We start from the raw sequence: 23684 nt of genomic DNA on the forward strand, positions 1-23684 counted from the left end.
TGTGCTCAATGGAGCGCATTTTCCTCGTAATATAAAGACGGTTAGGAAAAAAACCCGTTTATTGGGACTGAAAAACGATTTTAATAGGTGAGATGACCGGTACGGATGATCCATTGAGTAGCGGTCTGGAAATTTTAGTTTCATTAATTTTTTTCCCCCATAACACGAAAACTCACTCCATTCCCATAACAAGCGAATTCCAAAACGATATCCATCGATTTTCGATGACGGGTCTGGAAGCGGCAATAGGGAATGGGCGTGGCGAAGGTTTTTCTGAAAAAAAGTTGAAAATTGAGAAAGAATGCTGCTGCCACCGGGGGGAAAGCGCGCGCTTATCTACGCCCTCCACTCCCTTGTTCTTTCGACCGGCCGAATGGTCTAGTGGTATGATTCTCGCTTTGGGTGCGAGAGGTCCCGGGTTCAATCCCCGGTTCGGCCCAATATTTTTATAATTTTTTTTCTTTTTTGAATGGTTAACTTACGGAAGAAATTGATGAACAGCAACTCTAAAGTCATCAATCGTGACTGTCGAGTTAAAGGAGATCCCTTTGATGAGCCATGGCTTCGGAGAGAAATGCCAGTTCTCGATGAAGCAGCACATATCGACTGCTGAAATCATACTGACAATTTGAGAGACCTCGGCGTAGGCTGAGAAGTCGAGACGGGCGACGGATGAGTTGGAAAGTGTCTTCAGAATATCTCCGGTTATTGGGGATGACGTCATTTGATCGAATTCCATACGGTGGCGGGGGTCCAGACGGAATTGGAGACTCGCCAGGTTCTTGGTGGGGAGCTTCAGAAAGTTCGGGTCGAACGTCGTCATATTCTCGAGGATGAGATTCTGAAGGCCTTCGAGATTGGAGAGCTTCAAGAGAGACTTCTGACCGAGTTGCCATGAGAAGAGAGGGTTTTTCGAGCAGAGGAGAAGGGATCTGGAAGTGAAGAGAGGGTTGAGAGAGGTGTATCTTTTGGTAGGAGATAGATAGAGAAAAGTTGTTAACTAAGAAAATGTAGAGCGTGAAATTTCACACATTTTATTAATTGACAACTTTTTGATAGCATTTTTCGTTCTTGAGATACAAGGGCTTGAAGTTGGGAGGGAGAGCGCAGACAATGAGACACTCTAACTTCTCTGCGTCTCACGGCTTCAGTGTTAAGAGATATCAAAAAGCTGACAACAACAAAACTGTGTGAAATTTTATGTAGATCATTTTATTAGTTAACAACGTTTTATGATTCTCACTAGATTTTGAGATATAAACGATTTAAAGTAACTAGTTGAAGTCAGTGCCTAGAAAAGTGGGCAAATTTTGAGCATCTTTATCTCCCCAGCTATTTGAGCTACTAAAATTTAACTTTTATGAATATGTACAAAATGACATGTAGATCATTTTGTTAGTTAAAAACATTTTTGTAGCACTGCTGCTTAGAGAGAAGAAGACGCAGAGAGACTAGAGTGCCTCGTTGTCTGCGTCCTCCTTCTCAACTTCAAGCGATTGTATCTCCAGAACGGGCGGTGTTTTCAAAATTTTGTTAATTAATAAAATGTGCAGAATTTTATGTTCTACATTTTTGCAGTTAACAACTTTTTGATAGCATTACCAGTTCTTGAGATGCAAGCGCTTAAGGTTGGGAGAGAGAGCGCAGACAACGAGACTGTCCAGCTTCTCTGCGTCTTCATTTCCAGCCTCCATAACTTAAAAACGGGCGGTGTTATCAAAAAGTGGTCAACTAACAAAATATGTAAAATGTTACGCTCTACATTTTTGTAGTTGGCAACTTTTTGGTAGCTCCGCTCATTCTTGAGATATGCGTTGTCAAAGTTAAACCTTCAAACTGCGAGATGAGAAACGCAGACAACCAGACGCTCTATCTTCTCTGCGTCTCTCTACTCCAAACTCACTTGATCTCCACTCGACAACACTTTTCCTCCAAAAACTTCAACGAATCCGCAAAGAAGTCGTCCTCAATCCGTATCGACTCTGGTTTGCACTGCTTGCGGACTTGGATACGGATCGCTTGGAGGTTCATGTAGGATAAGAGCTGAAATTGTTATGTTTGTCTGTGTGTCTGTGTGTCCGAATGTCCCCTTACCGTCTGTGCAGTGGTCGGGGAGACTGTGATGTCATGTCCATTTCCAGCTCGTTCGAATTGAGCTTGCATCGTGGAATCATTGAAATGAGATACGTGGAGCTCCTTGTATCGTGTATCGTTTCCTCGGAGACATAGACGACGTTTTTGAGTGAATTCTGAAGAGTTATCCGTAGAGCGCATTTGCTTTCTCCTTGATTTATTTGACCTACCTGGCCCCCGACGATCAAAAAGTGTGAAACTGTAGGTGATAATCGGATCAGTGCCATCCTCTCGATACTTCGTGAGTGGACGGTTGTCAACGATGTTCACGTGGCAGTGGGCGTCGAATCTGGAAAATCAGAATTGTAGAAAATGTTTTGATCTACGTTTTTGTAGTTGACCACTTTTTGATAGCTCTTGAGGATAGAGAGATATAAAAGGGGAAACTCTACGAACTTCTATCGTTTATATCTGAAGGATGGGTGATGTTATGAAAAAGTTGCTAACAAACAAAATGTGTAAAATTTTATGATCTACATTTTTGTAGTTGACAACTTTTTGATAGCGCCGCCCGTTCTTGAGATATAAACGTTAGAAGCTAAAGAGAGAGAGAGAGAGAGAGAGAGAGGACGCAGACAACGATACATTCTCACTTCTCTGCGTCTCTCGTATAATCACTCACAATCTGACAGTTTTCAAATTGTTGTGCACCAAGCTTCTGAAGCGAGTATTCACATGGGCGACACCGAAGAAGATGTCATGACGTGGCAAGCGGCGGAATACCTGGAAAGAAAGAGATACATTAGTCTTGAGGAATTACAGTACCCCCATAACTTCAAGGAAGCGTTGCGACGGTAACCCACAGTATATGGATTGTAACTACAGTACCCTAACTACCGTAGCCTCACATCGGCTACAGTATACTAGAATAACTACAGTAATCCAGTTGCAATATGATGTACAATACTACCGTACTTTATATCTACAGTACTCCTAGACATCTGAACGTACAGTATACCCTAAGGTACCAACAGTATACCCTAAGGTACCTACAGTATACCATAATGTACCTACAGTATACCCTAAGGTACCTACAGTATACCATAATGTACCTACAGTACACCCTAAGGTAGCTACAGTATACCCTATGGTAACTACAGTATACCCTATGGTAGCTACAGTACCCTTCCTAACCTACAGTACCCCCCTACTGTACCTGCAACAGAATTTCATTCGGAAGATGAACCAATTCCGGCTCCGCTATCATTTTGGCATCATTTGGAGACGGTTTTTCTGGAAAAATAAAAATTGTAATTCGAAAACGAAAAAAAAGAGGAAAAGGGAGAATGACTCATGATTAGCACCAATTTACATATAGAAATTTCTGGAAAATAGAGAAAAAAAGAGAAGAAAAAAAAGAAAAAGTAGTGAAATGGAATATCAAATTTCAATGGGGGGCTCTTTGTCATGGCCTAACTTTTTCGGGGGTAGGGATTCTAGGCCACGGATAGAAGAAAAGATTCAGAATCCAGAATCCCTACTTCTGAAAAAAAGAGAAAAAAAAAAACAAAATTGAAAAAAACAGCTGGTTTTTTTCTATTTCTACTGCATAACAAATCTTGTTTTCATTTTTTTTTCTTCTTTTTTTCAGACTAAACCTCATGAACCCCCCAATGAAAAATGAGAAGGAATTGAGAAATAGAGAAAAAAGAAGGAGAAAAAAAAGAATAACAAACAGAATTTCAGCGTGTTGTGGGGCTTGATGAGAAAATGAAAAACGCGCCCCCGACACCCCAGACTTTCTAATTTTGAAGTTTTGCATATAGTCTCAACATGCCTATAGCTTAATTGACAACTTTCGAATAGCTCTCATAGATAACGAGATAGAGGAAAGAGACGCAGAGAAGCTAGAGTGTCTCGTTGTCTGCGCCCTCTCTCTAGCTTCTAACGCTTATAACTCGAGAATGGGCGGTGCTATCAAAAAGATGTAAACTGAAGAAATGTGTAGAATTTTATGTAGATCACTTTTGTAGTTAACAAATTTTTGATAGCGCTGCCCGTTCCTGAGATATGAGCGGTAGAAGAAGAGAGAGGATGCAAACACTCTATCACTTGTCTTCTACTGCTCATAACTTAAGAACGGGCGGTTTTATCAAAAAGATGCCAAATAACAAAATGTGCAGAATTTTATGCACATCATTTTTGTAGTTAACTAAGTTTTTGTATCTTTTGTTAATTTTGAAATACAAGCGTTGGAACGTAAGTTAATAGAAAAATCTGTAGCTGCTGTATCTCATTGCTATCGGAAGTTGACAAAATGGTTAAAACGCCAAATTTTAGCCAGATTATTTTAATATAAATAGAAATATCCGACAGTATATGACACCGGACCACGCTGTCTCAAAATGACCGGAACTATGAATGAATGACTGAAAGAATGACAGAAAACAACACAATGAGAGAGAAGAAGAGATGGAGAAATAGACAGCTAGAAAAAATAGTAGTGGGCGGAGTTACAACAGGAAACCACTGAATGATTAGAGATCATGTTGTTCTGTTGTTGTTTACAAGCATATTACTCATCTGGGAATTAGGAAATAGAGAATTCTGGAGAAATCCTAAGAAAAAATGATGGAAATGAATAACCTGACTGGATTTGAAAAATCAGCTGGAGAGAGCTTTCCTGACATATCAAAAATGTTTTGAAATTCCGTCTTGAACTATGTTGAAAACTAATAGTAAGAAAAAAACCTGTCTATTTTCAAAAGTCTGTATGAATTTTATATTATTGTGTTTCTCAAATTTCCTTTTCCATTTTTGTAGTTGACAACTTTTTGATAGCTCCGCCTGTTTTTGAGTTATAAGCGCTACAAGTTGAAAGACTGAAAGACGCAGAAAAGCTAGAGTGTCTCGTTGTCTGCGCGCTCTCCCTCTCGCTCACTTAACTTCTACCGCTTATATCTCAAGAACGGGCGGCGCTATCAAAAAGTTATTTACTATAAAAATGTAGACCGTACAATTTTACACATTTCTTTAGTGGACAACTTTTTGATAGCACCGCCCGTTCTTGAGATATAAACACTAGAAGAAGCTACAGAGAGAGAGAGCGCAGACAACGAGACACTCTAGATTTTCTGCGTCTCTTCACTCTAGCAGTGAGAAGTATCAAATTGTAGTCACCTACAAAAATAAAGAACTACACTCTAAACTTCAAAGGAGAAAGTCTGGCGTGCCGTCGGCGCGTTTCAGACTAAACATACAAATATTAAAAGTCACTAAACGAATGAGGGTTTAGAGCGTTTTTGCCAAATTTTCGAATCAAAAAATGAGTAGATTGGAAAAAGAAAGTGGTCACTCTCTCTCTCTCAACTATTCATGAAAATCGAATCAAAATGAAAAGCCTGGGGTCCCTGGCCACTGCCATCGAAGTGTGTAATACTAAAAAGTCGAAAAATCGCAAAGAAACGAGAGAGAGAGAGAGAGACAAAAAAACGACTGAAAACAGATGGCTTCTTGGAGAAGTCCCGTTTACTACCCCCACCACTTCTCCCTCCCCAATTGTTACAACCCTTCGTGAAGAATCTTGCGGTCAGAAGACCTTGAAGAAGCATTCACAGTTAACCCCAGAACTTAAATTAGAAAAACTTTTCCCTTTTGTGTATTTTCCACATTTCAAATTGGCTTTTTAATGGTCTATTAGGCAAAGTAATCGTGAGGTTGGCGTGCCTTGGGCGCGTTTTGAGGGAAGTTGGTTGGTCTTGGCTGGCGTGCCATTGACGCGATGTCCAGATGTCCAGTTTTTAAACTATTTATGCAAAACTGGCGTGCCTTAGGCGCGTTATAAACGGACTTCTGAATTTCTAGATATCCAAACTGTCTGGCGTGTCTTTGGCGTGTTTTCAGCAAAAATCGCATTATATTCAGGAAATTTGGGTTTTATTTGGCGCAAATTGAATATAGTATTATAATAACCTGATTTGTTCTGAAAACGTGTCAAAGGTGCACCAGAACATCTACAATTCTATGAAAATGACCCATCATTTTGAGGGGAAGGGTTTCAGAAAACGCGCCGACGATGCGCCAGACTTTCTAGTTTCGAATTTTCTTTTTTATAATTGACAACTTTTGAATAGCTCACATAGATAACGAGATGAGGAAGGAGACGCAGAGAAGCTAGAGTGTCTCGTTGTCTGCGTTCTCTCTGTGGCTTCTACCGCTTATAACTCAAGAACGGGCGGTACTATCCAAAAGTTGTTCACTAAAGAAATGTGTAAAATTTAATGTGGATTATTTTTGTAATTAATAACGTTTTGATAGCGCCGCCCGTTCCTGAGATATAAGCGGTAGAAGAGGAGAAAGAAAGAGAGGGTGCACTCCCTTATACTTCTAGCGCCTATATCTCTAGAACGGGCAATGCTATCAAAAAAATGTCAACTACAAAAATGAAGATCAGGATTAGTGAAGCACAATAATATAAAAGTCGAAAAAATAGACCAGCAAAGAAACAAATTACAACATTTTGAAGGTTGACAGTTCTTTTTCAGTTTTGAACATAGTTTTGAACATGGTTCAAGACGGAATTTCAAAATTTTCTAAATATGCCTAGAAAGCTGACGTCACAAGGATTTTGAATTCATTTTAAAACTTTGTGTATCATTAATATCAAAAAAGTTACAACGCTTTTTGTCAATAATAGGATAGGAACCGGTAGACTTTTTTAAAGCCAATTGCAGAAGAGGAACACCAAAGGTTAGGTGCCAAAAAGTAAGTAGTGTCTGAAGAGATGCCTCTCGAAGAACAGTTCCTCATCTTCCTAGTCATTTCCCGAGAAAAAGTGTTGACATAGGTTCAAGGAGTTGAGAGGGAAGCTTCCCCCTTAAACAAATATCAGTGGCTTACGAGATCTATGAGATCTTTTTTATATTATTGGCAAGGTAAAGAGTCTCGGAGGGGAAAGAAGAACACACTACTGTGTGTGTGACTTTGTTTGTTGGGGTCGGGTAGTTGATAGGAATTGAGTAATAGAAGAAAAGTTGGTAAGGGTTACTCTAAAATCACCAAACTTTGAGAATTTGTCTCGTGATCCTAAATAGTCAAGCGGGTTCCAATTTGTGATATGTTATAGAACAAACCCTAATCTTTATTTTTGTAGTTGATACCTTTTTTATAGCTCTTAACGCTGAAGCGGCAAGACGCAGAGAAGTTAGAGTGCCTAGTTGTCTGCGCGCTCTATACTGGTTCTATTACTTGACAAAAAGCCCTATAACTTTACAAGTTTTAATGATAACCAAAATTTAAAAATGGATTCCGAATCCTTATGACGTCAGGTTTCCAGGCATATTAAAATTGTTTGAAATTTCGTCTTGAACAATGTTAAAAACTGAAAAAAATAAGTGTCAACCTTCAAAATGCTGTAATTTTTTTCCTTTTTGGCCAATTTGTTTGTATTTTATATTATTGTGTTTCACAAATACTAATCTCCATTTTCGTAGTTGACAACTTCTTGATAGCACCGCCCGTTCTTGAGATACAAGCGGTAGAAGTCTCTCCTTTTCTACCGCATATATCTCAAGAACGGGCGGCGCTATCAAAAAGTTGTTAATTACAAAAATAATCTACATGAAATTTTACACATTTCATTAGTTGACAACTTTTTGATAAAACCGCCCGTTCTTAAGTTATGAGCAGTAGAAGACAAGTGATAGAGTGTTTGCATCCTCTCTCTTCTTCTACCGCTCATATCTCAGGAACGGGCAGCGCTATCAAAAATTTGTTAACTACAAAAGTGATCTACATAAAATTCTACACATTTCTTCAGTTTACATCTTTTTGATAGCACCGCCCATTCTCGAGTTATAAGCGCTAGAAGCTACAGAGAGGGTGCAGACAACGAGACACTCTAGCTTCTCTGCGTCTCCTTCCTCTATCTCGTGATCTACGTGAAAAATCCAAAAGTCATGAATCACAAAAATGAAGCTATAGGCATGTTGAAACTATATTCACTACTTCCATATTAAAAAGTCTGGCGCGTCGTCGGCGCGTTTTCTGAAACCCTTCTCCTCAAAATGATGGTCATTTTCACAGAATTGAAGACTCTGGCGCACCTTTGACGCGTTTCAAGAAAAGTTAAGTGAGTTATTACTTTTGCTAAAGGAGCGCCAGGTAAAACTCAAATTTCCTGAATATAGTCCAAATTTTTGTTGAAAACGCGGCAAAGGCACGCCAGACAGTCAGGAAATGTTTAACACGCGCCCTAGGCGCGCCAGTTACCACGGATAGTTTAAAAACTGGACATCTGGACATCGATACAAATCGATTTTCAAAAAACAAAAACGCGCCCAAGGCACGCCAGACCTAAAATTACTTTGTGTCCATTAAAAATAAACCATTAAAAAGCCAAATTCAAATGTGGAAAGTTCACAAAAAGGGAGAAAGTTTTTCTAATTTAAGTTCTAGTGCTATGCAGACCCGAACGCGCCGAAGGTGCGCCAGACTCACAAATTGAAAACCAAACAGTTTGGAACCATATGACTTGGAAACAATGAACACTTTATCACAAGTTTCTAGTTTCCCTTCTTTCAACTGATAATTGAAGTGTTTGATGGACCGTGAAAGGGGAATAGAAAACGAGTAGGGGTCAAATATAGAGAGAAAATGGACTGGAATATTGGGGGTATTATAGACGAAAGAAGTGAAAGTGTGATATAAGAGAAGGGGAGGGAGGACGAGAAGCCCCCTCTCTTACCTATTGATGACAATGTGTGGAAACTGGTTTTTTCGGTTTTGAATGGGAAAAGTGGGGGGGGGGGGGGGAGGGGACGAGAATTATAGCAAGTGCGCTCTAGTGAAATCAGATTAGAGATTTGGAAAGCGCGCTCTAGTGAACCTCAACTTATTGGCACGCGCTCTACCGTAACAATGGAAAATTGTGTGCGAAATTGAGAGACTCAGAGAAATAGAGACAAGGGATTTCGGTGGAGCGCAGTTGTGAGAACTGTGCCGAGGTTTGAATGGGAAAACGGAGGGACGAGAATTATAGCAAGCGCGCTCTAGTGAAATTAGATTAGAAATTTGGAAAGCGCGCTCACTGTGAGCAAGTGCGCTCTAGTGAACGCCAGGAGAAAAATAAATGAGCAATTGCGCTCCAATGAAGTCTTATTTAGAAGTATCGTTGCAAACGCGCCCTACCGAACTGATTTTTGGCTTCAAAAAATAAACCTTTTTTTTGCACATTTTTTCAATTTTTTAGCGAAAATGTGAACATTTTTGATGATTTTCCAGAATTTTCTCTAATTCTGAATGAGAGTCGAAAATTTGAAATTCAAAAAATTCAAATAAATTTTAAACTTGAATTTTTCAACCCTTGATATGGAAAAGATGAATTTCTGAAAACGCGTCAAAGACACCCCAGACTCTGTTCAAAAACTGGACTTTCAAAAATCTGAAAAACGCGCCAACGGCACACCAGTAGAGGTTCAAAATGTTTTAAAAAATAAGAAAGTTTCAACCAGTAAAACGCGCCGGTAGCACGCCAGACACAATGGAGAAATAAAATGGATGAAAGGCATTAAGTACACAGGTAAATGTTACGCTTCTATCAACCACAAGTTTCAAAAACGCGTCCAAGGCGCGCCAGCTGAGAACCAAAGAGCCTATATGACAACTTCAGCTCATGCTTCTACAAAAAACTGAAAACGCGCCGAAGGTGCGCCAGTCTCTTTCTAAAGCTATCAATAAGTAGTTCAAGTATAAGATGTTTCAAAAACGCGTGAAAGGCACGCCAGCCAGTCACAACTTTTGAACAGCCTATCTGCTAGCAAGGAATTTGAAAAACGAGTCAAAGGCGCGCCAGCCTCTCTCTCTGATATTTACAAACTAGAAACATGAGAGCTGCTGTGGACGATCCCTTCCTACTATTATTTGTTTATTTATCCGTTTTTCTTTTCATTTTTTGTGTGAAAGGGGGGGGATGGAGTAAGTGTAAGTGAGAAGAAGAACTAGTTGAGTTAACACGGGAAGGATGAGAAAGTGTGTTTGGAGATATTTATCTTTTGGCAACTTCTTCTTCTTTTTTGAATAGTGAAAGGGGATGTAGGGGAGGAGGAGGAGAAAGCGTTTTGCATATGTGTTGTGTTGTTGCCCTTCATTTGATTTATGGGCAAAGCTGTTTTAGAAAGAGATGAAAGGGGAGGGCATTTTTTGGAATCTAGAAGAAGAAAACACAAGTTTTTAGTCGGAGCTTGACCTAATAAAGATAGACTTATAAGTACACAGAGCCGAGCGCGTAACTCCTTTGAAACGCAATGTTATGAGCTGAAAATCATACCAAAATGTAGATCTCCCCGAGTTGTAGGTCAGTGATCTACTAATATCTAGTCGTAAATGTTTCGCGGGACATAATATTGAGTTTTAAACATGTTACCCGCCGGCTAGTGTCGGAAAGATTGCAGGTTCGAGCCCCTGAGTCACCATATCAAAGAAGAAGTAACACGGACCACTTTTTGAGGTTATATATTGTGCCTATTCATAAGGAAGCAAAAAAAAAACAAAAAGCCATTTTTATTACTAGCAAAAAATAGTATTTTCTTTTTTGCTACCTTGTGAACAGGTACATAAAAACCCAAATGTATTGTGAAGAAATATATACCGTAAAAACTGTATTATAACGGCACCCTATCTATACTCAGAGTTCAAGAATGTGATTATCCCTGTGTTTTTTTTTTAAATATGACGTCATGCCGTTATAGTACAGTATTTACTGTAGATGAGTATCAGAGTTGCGCGGCCCATACTCCCAGGGGGCATTGGGACAGGGGGCATCGTGCTCATAGGGGCATTCACTCAGAGGGGTCACTAAATCTTAGGGGGCATTTCACTGATACTCTTAGGGGTCATTTCTCATATGCTCATAGGGGACATTGACCCTCATTCTCAGAAGGGTCATCGAAATTCTCAGAGGGGGCATCAATATTTTCAGAAGAGGAATCAGCTTTCTCAGAAGTGTCATCAGAAAAATTGCTATAAAAGTTGAATAAGGTTAGTTTTCGATAATTTGATGGCCAGATAAACTTGATTTAGCGTGCTTTGAGAAATTTGGCAGAAACTCAATGACAAGAAAGACTCATCGACTTCACATTTGTTTTAGCCCAATGATGTGACGCTAGATATTAGAGATTCTGAAATGCCATCAAAAATCATTCACAACATTCCCCATCTTTCTAATATGTCAGAAATGCCGCGAGCTTTTAATCTATGAAAAGTATTTCGAAATGCACAAATAAATTATAACTAGTGTCGTTTTGAATACAGTTGAAAAAAGAGACTGAGACTTGAAGTTTTTAGTTAGATAAACAATTTAAATTTTGAGACAATTAGTGAGGCTGTGGCACATGCTCAAAGCTGACTGCTTTTTAACTAAAAACTGCGAGTATCGCGTTCTTTTTGGAGAGTACTGTAGATATAGTCAATGAGAGATTGTCAATGATGAGTAGTGTAGTCAATGAGAAAAATGAAGTCATTGCGCCGTGTATTCAATGATTTTTTGCCGATAAATTTCACAATGATTAAATAGATGTTTTTTTGAAAAGTTACTAATGACACTGATTATTTCAAAACATCTTCTACGAAAAGATTATCCCGTTTATCTGGCCATCAAATTATCGAAAACTAACCTTATTCAACTTTTATAGCAATTTTTCTGATGACACTTCTGAGAAAGCTGATTCCTCTTCTGAAAATATTGATGCCCCCTCTGAGAATTTCGATGACCCCTCTGAGAATGAGGGTCAATGTCCCCTATGAGCATATGAGAAATGACCCCTAAGAGTATCAGTGAAATGCCCCCTAAGATTTAGTGACCCCTCTGAGTGAATGCCCCTATGAGCACGATGCCCCCTGTCCCAATGCCCCCTGGGAGTATGGGCCGAGTTGCGCGGAAGTTATTTTTTCTAAAACGGAAGTCGGAAGTAAAATTTTGAAAACGGAAGTCGGAAGTCGGAAGTCGGAATTCCGCGCAACTCTGATGAGTATATCTCTTTTGGCAAAAAACATTTTCGCACAGAAATTGCATAGCACGTACTTGGCGATGCTCTGAAACTGTAACAATTTTTAAGAATTGATATAATGCTGAAAATCTCATCTCTCAAAAAATCTGCTTTTCTGTATCAAAAAAGTCAATTTCTGACAAATTCGACAGAGAATTTGATTTTCCGCAATTCTGATGGATGGGATTGAATCGGCTTCACGTTACTTGCAGTTTTTTTCGCTGTGTGGTGAACCGTGATATTTAGAAAATAACGGCAAAAAAGATAAAATAACTAGCGAACGAGAACACCAGTGACAACTAAACTAAAAGCACTAAATAACAGTTGTATCGTTGGCTTATATACTAACTAATTAACATATAAGCCAACGGTGCATTAATAATAGTTATCATATTTAAAACGTATGTGGGGTTTGTCCGGATGTCGGATTTGAGTTTTTGAACTTTTTTCACTACAATTTATTTTTGCAAAAATTGGGGCCGAACTGTTGCAAGACTCCTTCTGATTTCAAAATTTGTCCTTTTTTTGTAGAAAAAAATGTCTGAACCTTGAAAATTTATTCAAATTTCTCAAACGAAAAAAATTGTAGCTCAGGCTGATAGCTGTAACGAGTCACAGGGTATACTGTAATAGTGTTGAACTAGTTCGCTCTATTTATAACCGTACGATCATTAGGGTTACGGTGAGGGCTGGTATTCACCGTACCAATTTTCGTATTCTTCCTTGGCAAGTAGCGGGAACTGACGGAAGAGATCATTAAATATTATGTTTTCAATAAATAGAAAGGGGCGTGTCGGACATCTGGACATCTGGACTTACAGATTGACATACATATATACTTAAGACATCCGTACACCTTAAGACACCTTAAGAAATCCAGACAATCTGAACGCGTCGAAGGCGCACCAGATAACTCCTGTCGTATTAAGAACACGTCAAATTTCGTTATTTCGCAAAACTTTTCAAAAAAAAAAAACTCAGAATGTTTCTCAATTCTTTATCTCCCCTCAAAATCTTTTTGTTTTTGAAAAAAAAGGAGAAAAATCTCAAAAACCAAGGTAACTAACATCGAAGTAACCAATAACCACCGGTGTCCCTTTATACTCTTCCCTGAGATTTCCCTTTCTAGGCTAGAAAAAGAGAAAATAGATTATTTGTTTAGATAAGAGAGGGACTACAGATACTACAACTAGTAGTACTACTACTACTGTAGACACCAATCAAGGTTAGAGATTTGAAAAAGTGAAAAAAAAGTGAAGACCGGATTTTATCTCTGAAAAAGATCTTGCTGGAACGGAAAGTCACTTTCTCTTTTTTTCGGGGGCGCCGTCGACGCGTTTTCAGACATCCGGTACAGCAAAAATGCAATCGCGCTCTATTGATAGTTCTCACAATTTCCATTTTTCCAGGTCCCAGTGGAGCACGTTTGCAGCATCTCCGATTTCATATTTCTTCTCTGAATAAACAATTATATGTATACATTTATTTATAAACATTTCATTTTTCATCGATAAGGTTTTTTCACATTTTATTTGTTAGCACAATAATTTTTATATTTTTCGATAAGATAAGAATACTGACCGATTGATATAAAATGGGTATTTCACTGTGTTTACTTGTGTTATTACGATTTTTGTGCGGTTTTTCTTATGGAAAAAGTTATATTTTGAACTAAATTCAATAAAAACAAATGAAAAACTGTGTTCGCTGTGGGACCCGCGAAAATTTTTTGCTATGCGCCTTTAAAGATTACGGTAGGTATTTTTACCGCGAACATTTATTTTTCAAACTGTTCTTACCGAATTTTCGGTTTTTCCCGATTTTTTTCGATTTTTCTTACTTTTTCGCTTTTATAAAGCAGTAATAGATTCTAAAATACCTAAATATCAGTCTGACAGCAGTGAAAATCACATTTTTATCTATTTTCGTGCAAATTTTCTGTCAGTTAGCGGTCATTTTGTGGTCACAATTGTTGATAAGTCATGCGCTCTATTTTCATCAAAAAAACGCTCATGACTTGTATTTCAGAACCATTTTTATTATTGTCATTGACTGGAAACTGCGATTTTGGTTGCTTTCAGAATTTTCAAGTTTTTCTGCAACTTTGATTCACAATTGTATAAATGTTTTTCTCAAAACGGCAATTTTTTCTTTCAAACACTATTATTTTTGCTTCAAAACTCTTCAGAAAGCGTCTAAAACAGTAAAAAATATAGTGGTTTTAAAAAAAATTATTTTCGTGGTGAGACCCACTTCACATTTTTGTCTATGCGCCTTTAAATCTTACTGTACTTTGTTGGCGCGAAGCCTCAATTTTCAAACTTTTTCTTTCATTTTTCGTGGTTTTTCAGCGATTTTCCCTCGAAAAATCTCGAATTTCCAGCTCTAACAATGAAACTAATCATCGAGGACGATGCCGCACAAGTCGCCGACTTTGCCGCTCGCTACGTAGCCAGAAAAATCGCGGAGGCAACGGAAAAAGGCAAATTTTTCGTGTTGGGACTGCCAACCGGCTCGACACCACTCGGAATGTACAAAAAACTAATCGAATTCTATAAAGCCGGAGTGATTTCGTTCGAAATGGTCAAAACTTTCAATATGGATGAGTATGTTGGTAAGGGAACACTAATAATGCGATATTTGACTGGAAAATTTGGTTTTTGTCCGATTTTTATTAAATTTTTACTATTTTTCGCTCAAAAACACGATTTTTCAGCTTAAAACTTCTAATTTTTCGAATTTTTAGACCTGCCACGTGACCATCCGGAGTCGTATCACTCATTCATGTTCGACAACTTCTTCCGACACATCGATATTCAACCTGCCAATGTATACATTATTTTTGTCATTTTTGTGATTTTCTGGTGGTTTTTAATGCGAAAACCCCCTTTTAGTAGTAAAAAAACTAAAAAATTTTAAATTTTCGGAAAAAATTCGAGGAAAACACTTATTTCTGTCGCGAAATCATCATATTTCGTTGTTTTTTGCGAAAATTAAGCACATGAGCAAATGATGCTAAAATTTCAGTTCCAAATGTCTTAAAATGATGCAAAAGATGATTTTTGACCGATTTTTTGTTAGATTTTCGCATTTTCAAGTAGATTTTGACTGAAAAACTGGTAAATTCCATATTTTCAGCGTAATTTTTGCGAAAAAGATAAAAAACTCGCAATTTTAATGTTTTTTACGATTTTTCGACTTTTTTTGTTGCTATTTTTGTAAAATCATCCAGAATCATCAAAAAACATTTCATCTCGCGAATTTTTGCAAAACGAAACCAAAAACTTGACATTTCTTGTGAAAAACTTGATTTTTTGCGATTTCTGGACATTTTTTGACGATTTTCAGCAAACAGGTGACACTTTATCACTCTAAAGTTTGAAAATTCTCAATTTTCCTCTCTGAAATTCAAAATTTCTGAATTTTCCTGCATTTCCCCCTTCAAAACCACCGATTCCCTATTCCAGATTCACATTCTCGACGGAAACACATCGGATCACGAGAAGGAGTGTGAGGAGTACGAGAAGAAGATTCTCGAAGCGGGCGGTATCGATTTATTTATCGGTGGAATCGGTCCGGACGGTCATATCGCATTCAACGAGCCGGGGAGTTCGTTGGCCAGTCGGACACGTATTAAGACACTCAATGAGGATACTATACAGGTAGGTGTAAAGGTGCTCTAGTGGACGGGTGCGGTGGAGCGCGTTTGCCTCAGTTCTGTAGAGCGCATTTCCAAATTTTTGCAGGCAAACGCTCGTTTCTTCGGCGGAGACTTGTCGAAAGTGCCAACTCAAGCGCTAACCGTCGGCGTTCAAACCGTAATGGACGCTCGTGAAGTTATGATTCTCATCACGGGATCCCACAAAGCGCTCGCCCTCCACCAAGCCATCGAATGCGGAATCTCCCATATGTGTACCGTTTCGGCGATGCAAATGCACAAATGTGCCACGTTCGTCGCTGACGAAGACGCCACGTTGGAGTTGAAAGTGAAGACGGTCAAATTTTTCAAGGGATTGATGACGCATCACCGGAAACTTGTCGAGTTTTAAATCGATTTACTAAATAATTATGTATTTTTATACTATCTATACCATTCACTTTTCTGTATCAATGTCTATCTTGTAACCCTATCTTTTTGTCCAACTGGAAATCGAAATAAAGAAAGAAAAAAAGAAATGGACGAGTGGGGACTTGAACCAAAGACCCGTCAGGTGAAAGGCAAAAGCTTTACCATCTAAGCCAGATGACTCACTAATGATACAAGGAAAGAGGCAATATAAGTGCGCGTGGTAAAGAGGAAACTTCCCTGCAGTGTTATCACTGCCTTGCGTTCTGAGCCGCGGTTGCGCACCCATGGTGTAGGGGATAGCAACTCTGTCCGCCAAAAAAACTACCGAAGTTCGATTCCTACTACCTGGAATATTTTTTTGCTCTTTTTAATTATGCATAATTTCTACTTTTAAATGAAATTTCGGGGATTTTTTCGGTTTTTCAAAAAAAAAAGTTGAAAATTTTTGTCAGCAATTTATCACAGATCAGAGCACAACTGTTCCCTTCTCCGCCTTGCTCTCTTTCTCAATTTTTACACTTTCAACTAACCCCATCAACTCTTGGTCACTCTCTCTCGTGCTCCACCTCCCTCTCTTCATCACCTCATTCCATCTCGAATTTCCATCTGATTTTATTAGTATTCTCTTCTCTTCGGGGGATGACCATTTCTCTGCGTCTCGTCGTTTTGTGTGCTCTCTCGTCGACGGTTTTTTCACAATGTGATGATAATGGAGTCGTTTATGCGTCTGGTGATAAGTGGATTCGGAATAATCACTTTTTGGTGACGTGTAGGAATGGGATGATTCAGGTGGGTTCTTCTTTACTTTTTGTAAAACGCGAAAATTTAGGTTTTCCACGTTTTTGTCTACGAAACGAGCTCCGGCGGCGTCCGATTGCCTCCCCCTTTATCAGAACCTTGAGTTCCGCGAAGCTGCCGCGCACCCGTGGCCTAGTGGTTAACAACTCTGACCACCAGAAATCCATCCAGGGTTCAATTCCTCATACGTCCAAACTTTTTTTGCATTTTTTAATCTACCTATTCTCACCAATCCCTAACGTTTCGCTTAATTCCAGACCCTAAAATGCGTTACCGACAGTGGACATCTCCTCGACGTGGGCTCCAAAACATTTGTAGAGCAAGGATATGAGTACACCTGTTCTCATGAAGCCGAGGAGAACTTGAATACGAATTCTTGTCCAACATTTGCAGATTTTTCGGATGACATCTTCAAGGATAGATTCGCGATATGCTGTATTTCTAGAAGGTTCAAAGGATGTGTGGATGTGAATGGGGATATTATAAAACACGGATATTTTATTATTGGAAATCGAAGTCTGAAATATTGTCGACTTCATGCCAATCAACGACAGGCTAGGATTGAGCCGAAAGGTAGGCAACGCGCGTCATTTATCACCACCTTGAGTTCCCCGGCCGCGACTCAGCACGCGTGGTGTAGGCGGTAAGGAGTCTGACCATGGAAAAATACCTTAGGGGTTCGATTCCCACTACCTCTCATATTTTTTTGCATCCTTTATGTAGAATGGTACATATCAGCATTTTGCCTTTTTTGCGTAGAAACACCGCAACCACGCTCTAATGCAAATTTTCAGGTTGTTTCAACGGCACCGTCAACGACGACATCAACGACGAAGATCTGCACATTAAGAAATACGCGGTTTGGCGGGAAGGTAGGTTTTTTCACATTTTTTGCACTACCACTGTACCCAAAATGTTTCAGGAGACATTGAGTATCGCTGCGGTGACGATGGTGTTCATATTCAGCGATGTTTTCCGAAAGAATTGAAGAATAAGCCGGTGTGGGCGGGCACCGCGTGGATTCAAGATGACGGTCAAGTCAAGACATGTGGGAAGATAAATTAGGAGTTTTGAGTTGTCTTTCAATAAAATTTGATACCCGTTAACCCATTTATTAGCTTAAAAACGTCCCAAAATTACCAAAAAGTTCCCAAAAAAAAAGCAAAATCAAACTCTCTGATCCGCGGGTGGTCCCGACTGTCCAGTGACAGGTCTGACATGATGTACACGCACTTCTGGATTCTTCGACCTCATCGCGTCCATCATCTGCTTCCGCTCCTTCTCATCACGCGTCTTCAACGAGACCGGAAGGGTCTCGCAACGATCTACGTCAATGCGCACGTAGATTGTGTCGTTCTAAATAATGGGCAATGTCTGTCTGCGTGTCTGTCCGGATGTCCAGATGTCCCCTACCTTCACATAATTCTGAAGGATAGCCAGCGAGCAGAAAGATTGGGAGCCGAACGCCGCGTTACGTTCTCCACGTGGACGAGCCAAAAATTTCTCGTTGGCTTTCAGCTTACGTGGATCGATGACATACGTGATGTTCACACGATCTTCTGGGCGGGGATTCTGAAGAAATTTGCATTGGAGCGCGATTGCATACTCTTCCACCGAACCTAGCAAGCGCCGTTTTCCCCCGCTTTTATCACCACCTTGCGCCCATTTCGATTTTTAGCGCGCGTGGCGTAGTGGATAGCAACGCGGGCCGCCGGGAAAATCCTCGCGGGTTCGATTCCCCCAGATTTTTTCTTTTTTTTTCTGACCTACCTGATCCAACAACGAGATCTTAATGGTCCTATTAAAAGGCCACTCAAGTGTCGGGTCGAACTCTCCTTTCAGCAGGAGGACATAGAGAGAAATCGACTTTCCAGCACTTGATCCATCACCAAAAAGACACGCACAAGCCATCATTTTGTAGCCGAAACGGTGGGACATGAACGGGTTGGAGAAGATGGTCGTGTCGGCGCCGGACTGAAAAAAATTTAATGGGATATAAGCCTCCGGGATAAACAGACAGACCTTCGCCTCATTAGTCCGTTGCTGAAGTTTATCGATTTTCCAGATTAGCTGAGGACCGAACATCTCGGTGCAGGTGTCCGCCGCCGCCAGAATCCGAGTTTGCCGATCGTTGAATGAGCTCATATCCCGCTCCATTAGCTCATATGTTCCCTGAACTTATTTGGTATGAAAATGCGCTCCTTTGACAAATACCTTAAGATCCGTGATCTCATCACAGAGGAACATAAGATGCCGTACTGGCTCATCGCTGAGATGTTGTTGGATGGATTCCTTCCCGCCCGCAAAAGTACACCCGTAAGGGACAAACGGACAAACATTGTCGACGTTTGGACACAGTGGACGATGAGCTTCGATCTGAAACGGTTTACGGTAGTGTCGATTTACGAAGCGGAGTGTACGGTACCTCGTGACGTGGCCGATCGGATAGTCCACACTGGAACGGACAACTGATGATAACCTCGGCGCATGTCTTCATATGTCTCTCCAAATCACTATCCCTGATTGTCTTGTTACAGTAGGTGCAGACCGCCCGATTCAGTTCACACTTCTCACGGTGTCTTTCCAGGTCCGCCTTGGCGAATTGTCTTCCGCACTTCTCGCATTTCAGGGAGGACTTGAAGGTGCATGTGGAGAGATGATCGTGGAGAGCACCGAGTTGACCGGTCCATGGACAACCGGACGATTCGAAAGTGCACACGACTGGGAGAGCGAGGATCTGGACGTTTTGAATGGGGAGGGCGCAGACAACGAGACAGTATCGCTTCTCTGCGTCTCTCTCTCTCTCTCTCTGACTTTGAACGCCTATATCTCAAGATTGGGCAATGCTATCAAAAAGTTGTCAACTAACGAAATGTGTAACATTTTATGCTCTACATTTTTGTTGTTAACAGTTTCATTGTAGGTCATTTAGGTTTTAAGATAATGCAGTATTTTTGTTCCCGGTTGCTACTTGGCCCAGCGCTCAGGGTATGTGCGTTCTAAAGCGGCTGGAATCCCCATTCGAGAGAAAACGCAAGTTAAGAAATTTGGAAAGCTTAATTTAGGGCGCTCGGCGGATGTTTGGAATAAAGAAAAGAAGGGAGGGCGGAGACAACGAGACAGTATCGCTTCTCTGCGTCTCTCGAACTTTGAACGCTCATATCTCAAGATTGGGAGGTGCTATCAAAAAGTGATCAACTAATATAATGTGTAAAATTTTATGCTCTACATTTTTGTAGTTTACAACTTTTTGAGAGCACCGCCCATTCTTGAGATAAACCAGTTTTTCTGGAGTCCACAAGCCAAAATGTGGATGGCTACTAGGGGATCGTTAACATCATTTTGCGGAAAAAATGTTTCAGAGTAACTTCAATTTTATAGAAAAATAACTAAATCTAGCTTTTATTGTTTGGCCGAACCAGTAAAAGAGAGAAGAAGATCACAGACAACGAGACACTCTAACTTCTCTGCGTCTCTTCACAACGCCTGTCTCTGATCGCCTGGCTTTACGGGCTCATATCTCAAGATCTACTGTAGCTATCAAAAAGTTGTCAACTAACGAAATGTGTAAAATTTTATGATCTATATTTTTGTAGTTAACAACTTTTTGATACCATTTCCCTTTCTTGAGATAAACCAGTTTTTCTAGACTCCACCAGACACAATGCGGTCACATCAGGAGATCGTTAACATTGGTTTTAGGAAAAAAATGATTTCAGAGTAAATTTAATTTTATTGAAAAATAACCAAATCTAGCCTTTATTGTTTGGCAGAATTAGGCAAAAAGAGAAGAAGAAGAGCACAGACAACGAGACACTCTAACTTCTCTGCGTCTCTTCACAACGCCTGTCTCTGATCGCCTGGCTTTACGGGCTCATATCTCGAAACATACTATAGCTATCAAAAAGTTGTCAACTAACGAAATGTGTAAAATTTTATGCTCTAAATTTTTGTAGTTGACAACTTTTTGATAACATACCCAGATTTTGAGATAATCACGTTTAGCCATAAATTATTACTCTACACGTTTAATGGTCCCAGTCTCCCTGAATTCTTATTTTCTTCCATTTCTCAAAAATAAGGACATCTGGACAAACAAATACACACAAAAAAACAAATCCTCAAACACCGATAAACATGCTAATCGTTGCCTACCTGCTTATGCTTGGCTCTATCTTGTTGACACAGCTCCGGTTGGATGATCGTTTGGCATAATGCACATTCCGGTGCTCTGAATGTAAATGAGGGTGGTGGGTTTGGTACAAAAACTCAAAAAATTCTGAGCTAGATCTTGTTATTTTCATAATTTGAAGCAGAATTTTTTTTTTCAAATTTTTCAAAAAAAAATTTTTGCCAAATTTAAAATGTGTGTAACTTTGTTGAAAATGATGCTAATTTTCAAAAACTTAATGCAATCGATAGCTCACATCTAGAACTTCAACTTTGTAGTTGACAATTTTCTGATCAAACTGCACTCTGGGTTACTGTAGCTTGGCGGGCGGAGTGACGTCATTCAGGAAGAGCGCGCTTAAGATGTGTGCTTCAACGAGGTACAGTAGGCTAGGGACCGCTCGTAGCAAAAAGTGGTCAACTACAAAAATGTAGCCCTAGGCTTGATTAGTCTATTCACAAAATTTGGAAGCTCTAGGTGATTTTCTAACTTTGTTGCGATTGTTTCAATTTAGGTACCTTTTTCTTAGGTTACTGTCCGCCTCTAGCTACCGTAACCCCCTAATTATCTACCGTAACCTTGTCCTACTGTAATATATCTCATTGTAACTCACCTATCCGTCTTCTCAAAGCACTGCCGACAATAGTGATGGTCACAATTGAGTCGAGTTGGCTCACGGAGAGCTTGCTCACAAATCGGGCACGTACAGTCCGCCGGTAGGCCACCCTTGAACATTACGGATTGAGTATCGGCGGTCATGTCTCAAGTCTGAAATTGTTTAAAATTCTAGGGTGCGTGAGTCTCAAAAAGAAATCTTGCTCTGAGAAGGAAAATGAAAGTGAAAATGAAAGCTTGCGGTGGGCTCGACGAGCTCCGTCGCCCTTGGCTACTCATGGATACCCATAGATACATCGATATGTACACGTCGGATTCACGGATTCTCGGATTCCTATGGATACCCGAATCTCGCCTCGACGTTTTCGAGGCGTATGAGTCATCTGTAGAAGTGGCGATGGAGGAAAAAGCGCGCGCTTCTCTACACCCTCGACTTCCCTGTTTTCTCGTCGGCCGAATGGTCTAGTGGTATGATTCTCGCTTTGGGTGCGAGAGGTCCCGGGTTCAATCCCCGGTTCGGCCCATTCCTTTTTTGTTTTTCCTAGTTTTGCTTTAAAATGAATTCCAGCTTACAGCAGTTTTATTCGTGACAAAGAGAACAGAAACAGAAAGAACAGAACAGTAAATTAGTTATCAAAGAGAGCAGCTGGTGGATGGAGCCATCCGTCTTCTTGAGCCAACAACTCCTCCTCGGAGATCATCTCGACTCCCAAGTACGCAGCAATCGTGTCGACCGGCATCTCGCTCAACTTCTTTCCAATGACAAACCCGATGCATCTCATGAATCCCTCGCACTCCATGTAACTGGCCAACTCGAGAATCGGCTTCAACTCATCCACACTCTTCGCGTTGGCCTCCGGATAGTCCTCTGGCTTCTTTTCAAAATCCATTTCAGCTGGTGGCGTGTACTTGAGCAGATTGTCAAACACGAACTCTCCGGCCGCCCTTGGGAATGGAATATCGAGTGGAGTATTGATTTTGATGTCAGTCGTCTTCCAATCCGGATTCTCTCCCTCGATGGCTTTCATGAGAACTGGACTCTTTTCGATGATTTCACGATCCTTGATGATGGATGGATTCTCAGAATCCTTGAAGAGAACGGCCACTTCGCATATGGCTTCAGACATTGTTGCAGTTGGAAGTACTGGAAAAATCAATGTAAGAGATTTGGACGAAGAGAGAGAGAGGGAAAATCAATAATAATATAAGGAACAATTGGAGGAGAGCAAACCCTGCTCACAAGAGAAGATGAGGGAGGAATGGATGAATGAATGAGGGAATACCTTTCTCCTTACATCCCCATTGGACAGATTGGACAGATGGTGTTGTATTACGCGCGTATTGCTCCTGGGAAAGTTTTCGCGCGATGCTCAATGGAGCGCGTTTGTTTTGTTAGTGATGACGTCATGAGACCCTATTGATTCCGCGGGAGAGACACTCTGGAGAAAAGATGGGCGGAGTGTGTCTCGCCGCACAGGTAATGTTTCGGAATAAACTGTGCGGCGATGTTACAAAACAGACTCCGCCCATTTTCCACGGAATTGGCAGAGTCTCGATGACGTCATCTATAGCCCTAGGCGCAAAAGATTTCCGTAGCTAGAGCGATTTTTCAGCTGTCGTCTTAAAATGACCATAACTCTCTAGGGAGTGCACGTACAAAAAAAGTTGTCAACTACGAAAATGGAGCTCTACTTTTGAACTGTAAGATCCATTAAATATGTTTCTTTTTGGGGTAATCAGTGATACCGTAACTCCCTCTTAAAGTTGGACATTCTCAACTGATAATAGCAATATTGCCTATCTTACGGTATTGTATTACCGCGATTTTTACATCGTTCTACATCAAGGTTGAGCGGAATTCCAACTTCCACTTTCCGCCTTGTCCTGTCATCACAAGCTCCGCCCCTTTTCCCAC

General features: G+C 40.3%; 6 protein-coding genes across 6 annotated transcripts; 3 read left to right on the forward strand and 3 right to left on the reverse strand.

The window, feature by feature from the left end:
- Window positions 1-80: 80 nt before the first annotated feature.
- GCK72_008382 (uncharacterized protein) lies at window positions 81-3340 on the reverse strand (the record flags this gene model as incomplete). Its single annotated transcript, XM_053726794.1, has 8 exons — window positions 81-125; window positions 177-273; window positions 483-932; window positions 1904-2043; window positions 2095-2249; window positions 2304-2422; window positions 2756-2856; window positions 3290-3340. 8 exons carry the CDS (start codon window positions 3338-3340, stop codon window positions 81-83), a joined length of 1158 nt encoding a protein of 385 aa, XP_053586371.1.
- Window positions 3341-14507: 11167 nt separating this feature from the next.
- GCK72_008383 (uncharacterized protein) lies at window positions 14508-16165 on the forward strand (the record flags this gene model as incomplete). Its single annotated transcript, XM_003092957.2, has 4 exons — window positions 14508-14730; window positions 14863-14945; window positions 15584-15778; window positions 15863-16165. 4 exons carry the CDS (start codon window positions 14508-14510, stop codon window positions 16163-16165), a joined length of 804 nt encoding a protein of 267 aa, XP_003093005.2.
- A 659-nt stretch (window positions 16166-16824) lies between these two features.
- On the forward strand, window positions 16825-18048 carry GCK72_008384 (uncharacterized protein; the record flags this gene model as incomplete). The annotated part of the gene is made up of 4 exons (XM_003092967.2): window positions 16825-16974; window positions 17241-17556; window positions 17778-17855; window positions 17906-18048. 4 exons carry the CDS (start codon window positions 16825-16827, stop codon window positions 18046-18048), a joined length of 687 nt encoding a protein of 228 aa, XP_003093015.2.
- A 102-nt stretch (window positions 18049-18150) lies between these two features.
- Window positions 18151-21913, reverse strand: GCK72_008385 (uncharacterized protein; the record flags this gene model as incomplete). The annotated part of the gene is made up of 8 exons (XM_003092961.2): window positions 18151-18339; window positions 18397-18555; window positions 18754-18957; window positions 19006-19155; window positions 19198-19359; window positions 19409-19720; window positions 21139-21214; window positions 21768-21913. The coding sequence occupies 8 exons, from the start codon at window positions 21911-21913 to the stop codon at window positions 18151-18153; spliced, it is 1398 nt and encodes a 465-aa protein (XP_003093009.2).
- Window positions 21914-22395: 482 nt separating this feature from the next.
- Window positions 22396-22896, reverse strand: GCK72_008386 (uncharacterized protein; the record flags this gene model as incomplete). The annotated part of the gene is made up of 1 exon (XM_003092970.2): window positions 22396-22896. The coding sequence occupies one exon, from the start codon at window positions 22894-22896 to the stop codon at window positions 22396-22398; it is 501 nt and encodes a 166-aa protein (XP_003093018.2).
- GCK72_008387 (uncharacterized protein) lies at window positions 22423-22977 on the forward strand (the record flags this gene model as incomplete). Its single annotated transcript, XM_053726795.1, has 1 exon — window positions 22423-22977. One exon carries the CDS (start codon window positions 22423-22425, stop codon window positions 22975-22977), a length of 555 nt encoding a protein of 184 aa, XP_053586372.1.
- Window positions 22978-23684: the final 707 nt, after the last annotated feature.

This window comes from Caenorhabditis remanei, chromosome III (genome assembly GCF_010183535.1).
Source record: "Caenorhabditis remanei strain PX506 chromosome III, whole genome shotgun sequence".
In the NCBI taxonomy this organism is placed as follows: Eukaryota; Metazoa; Nematoda; class Chromadorea; order Rhabditida; family Rhabditidae; genus Caenorhabditis; species Caenorhabditis remanei.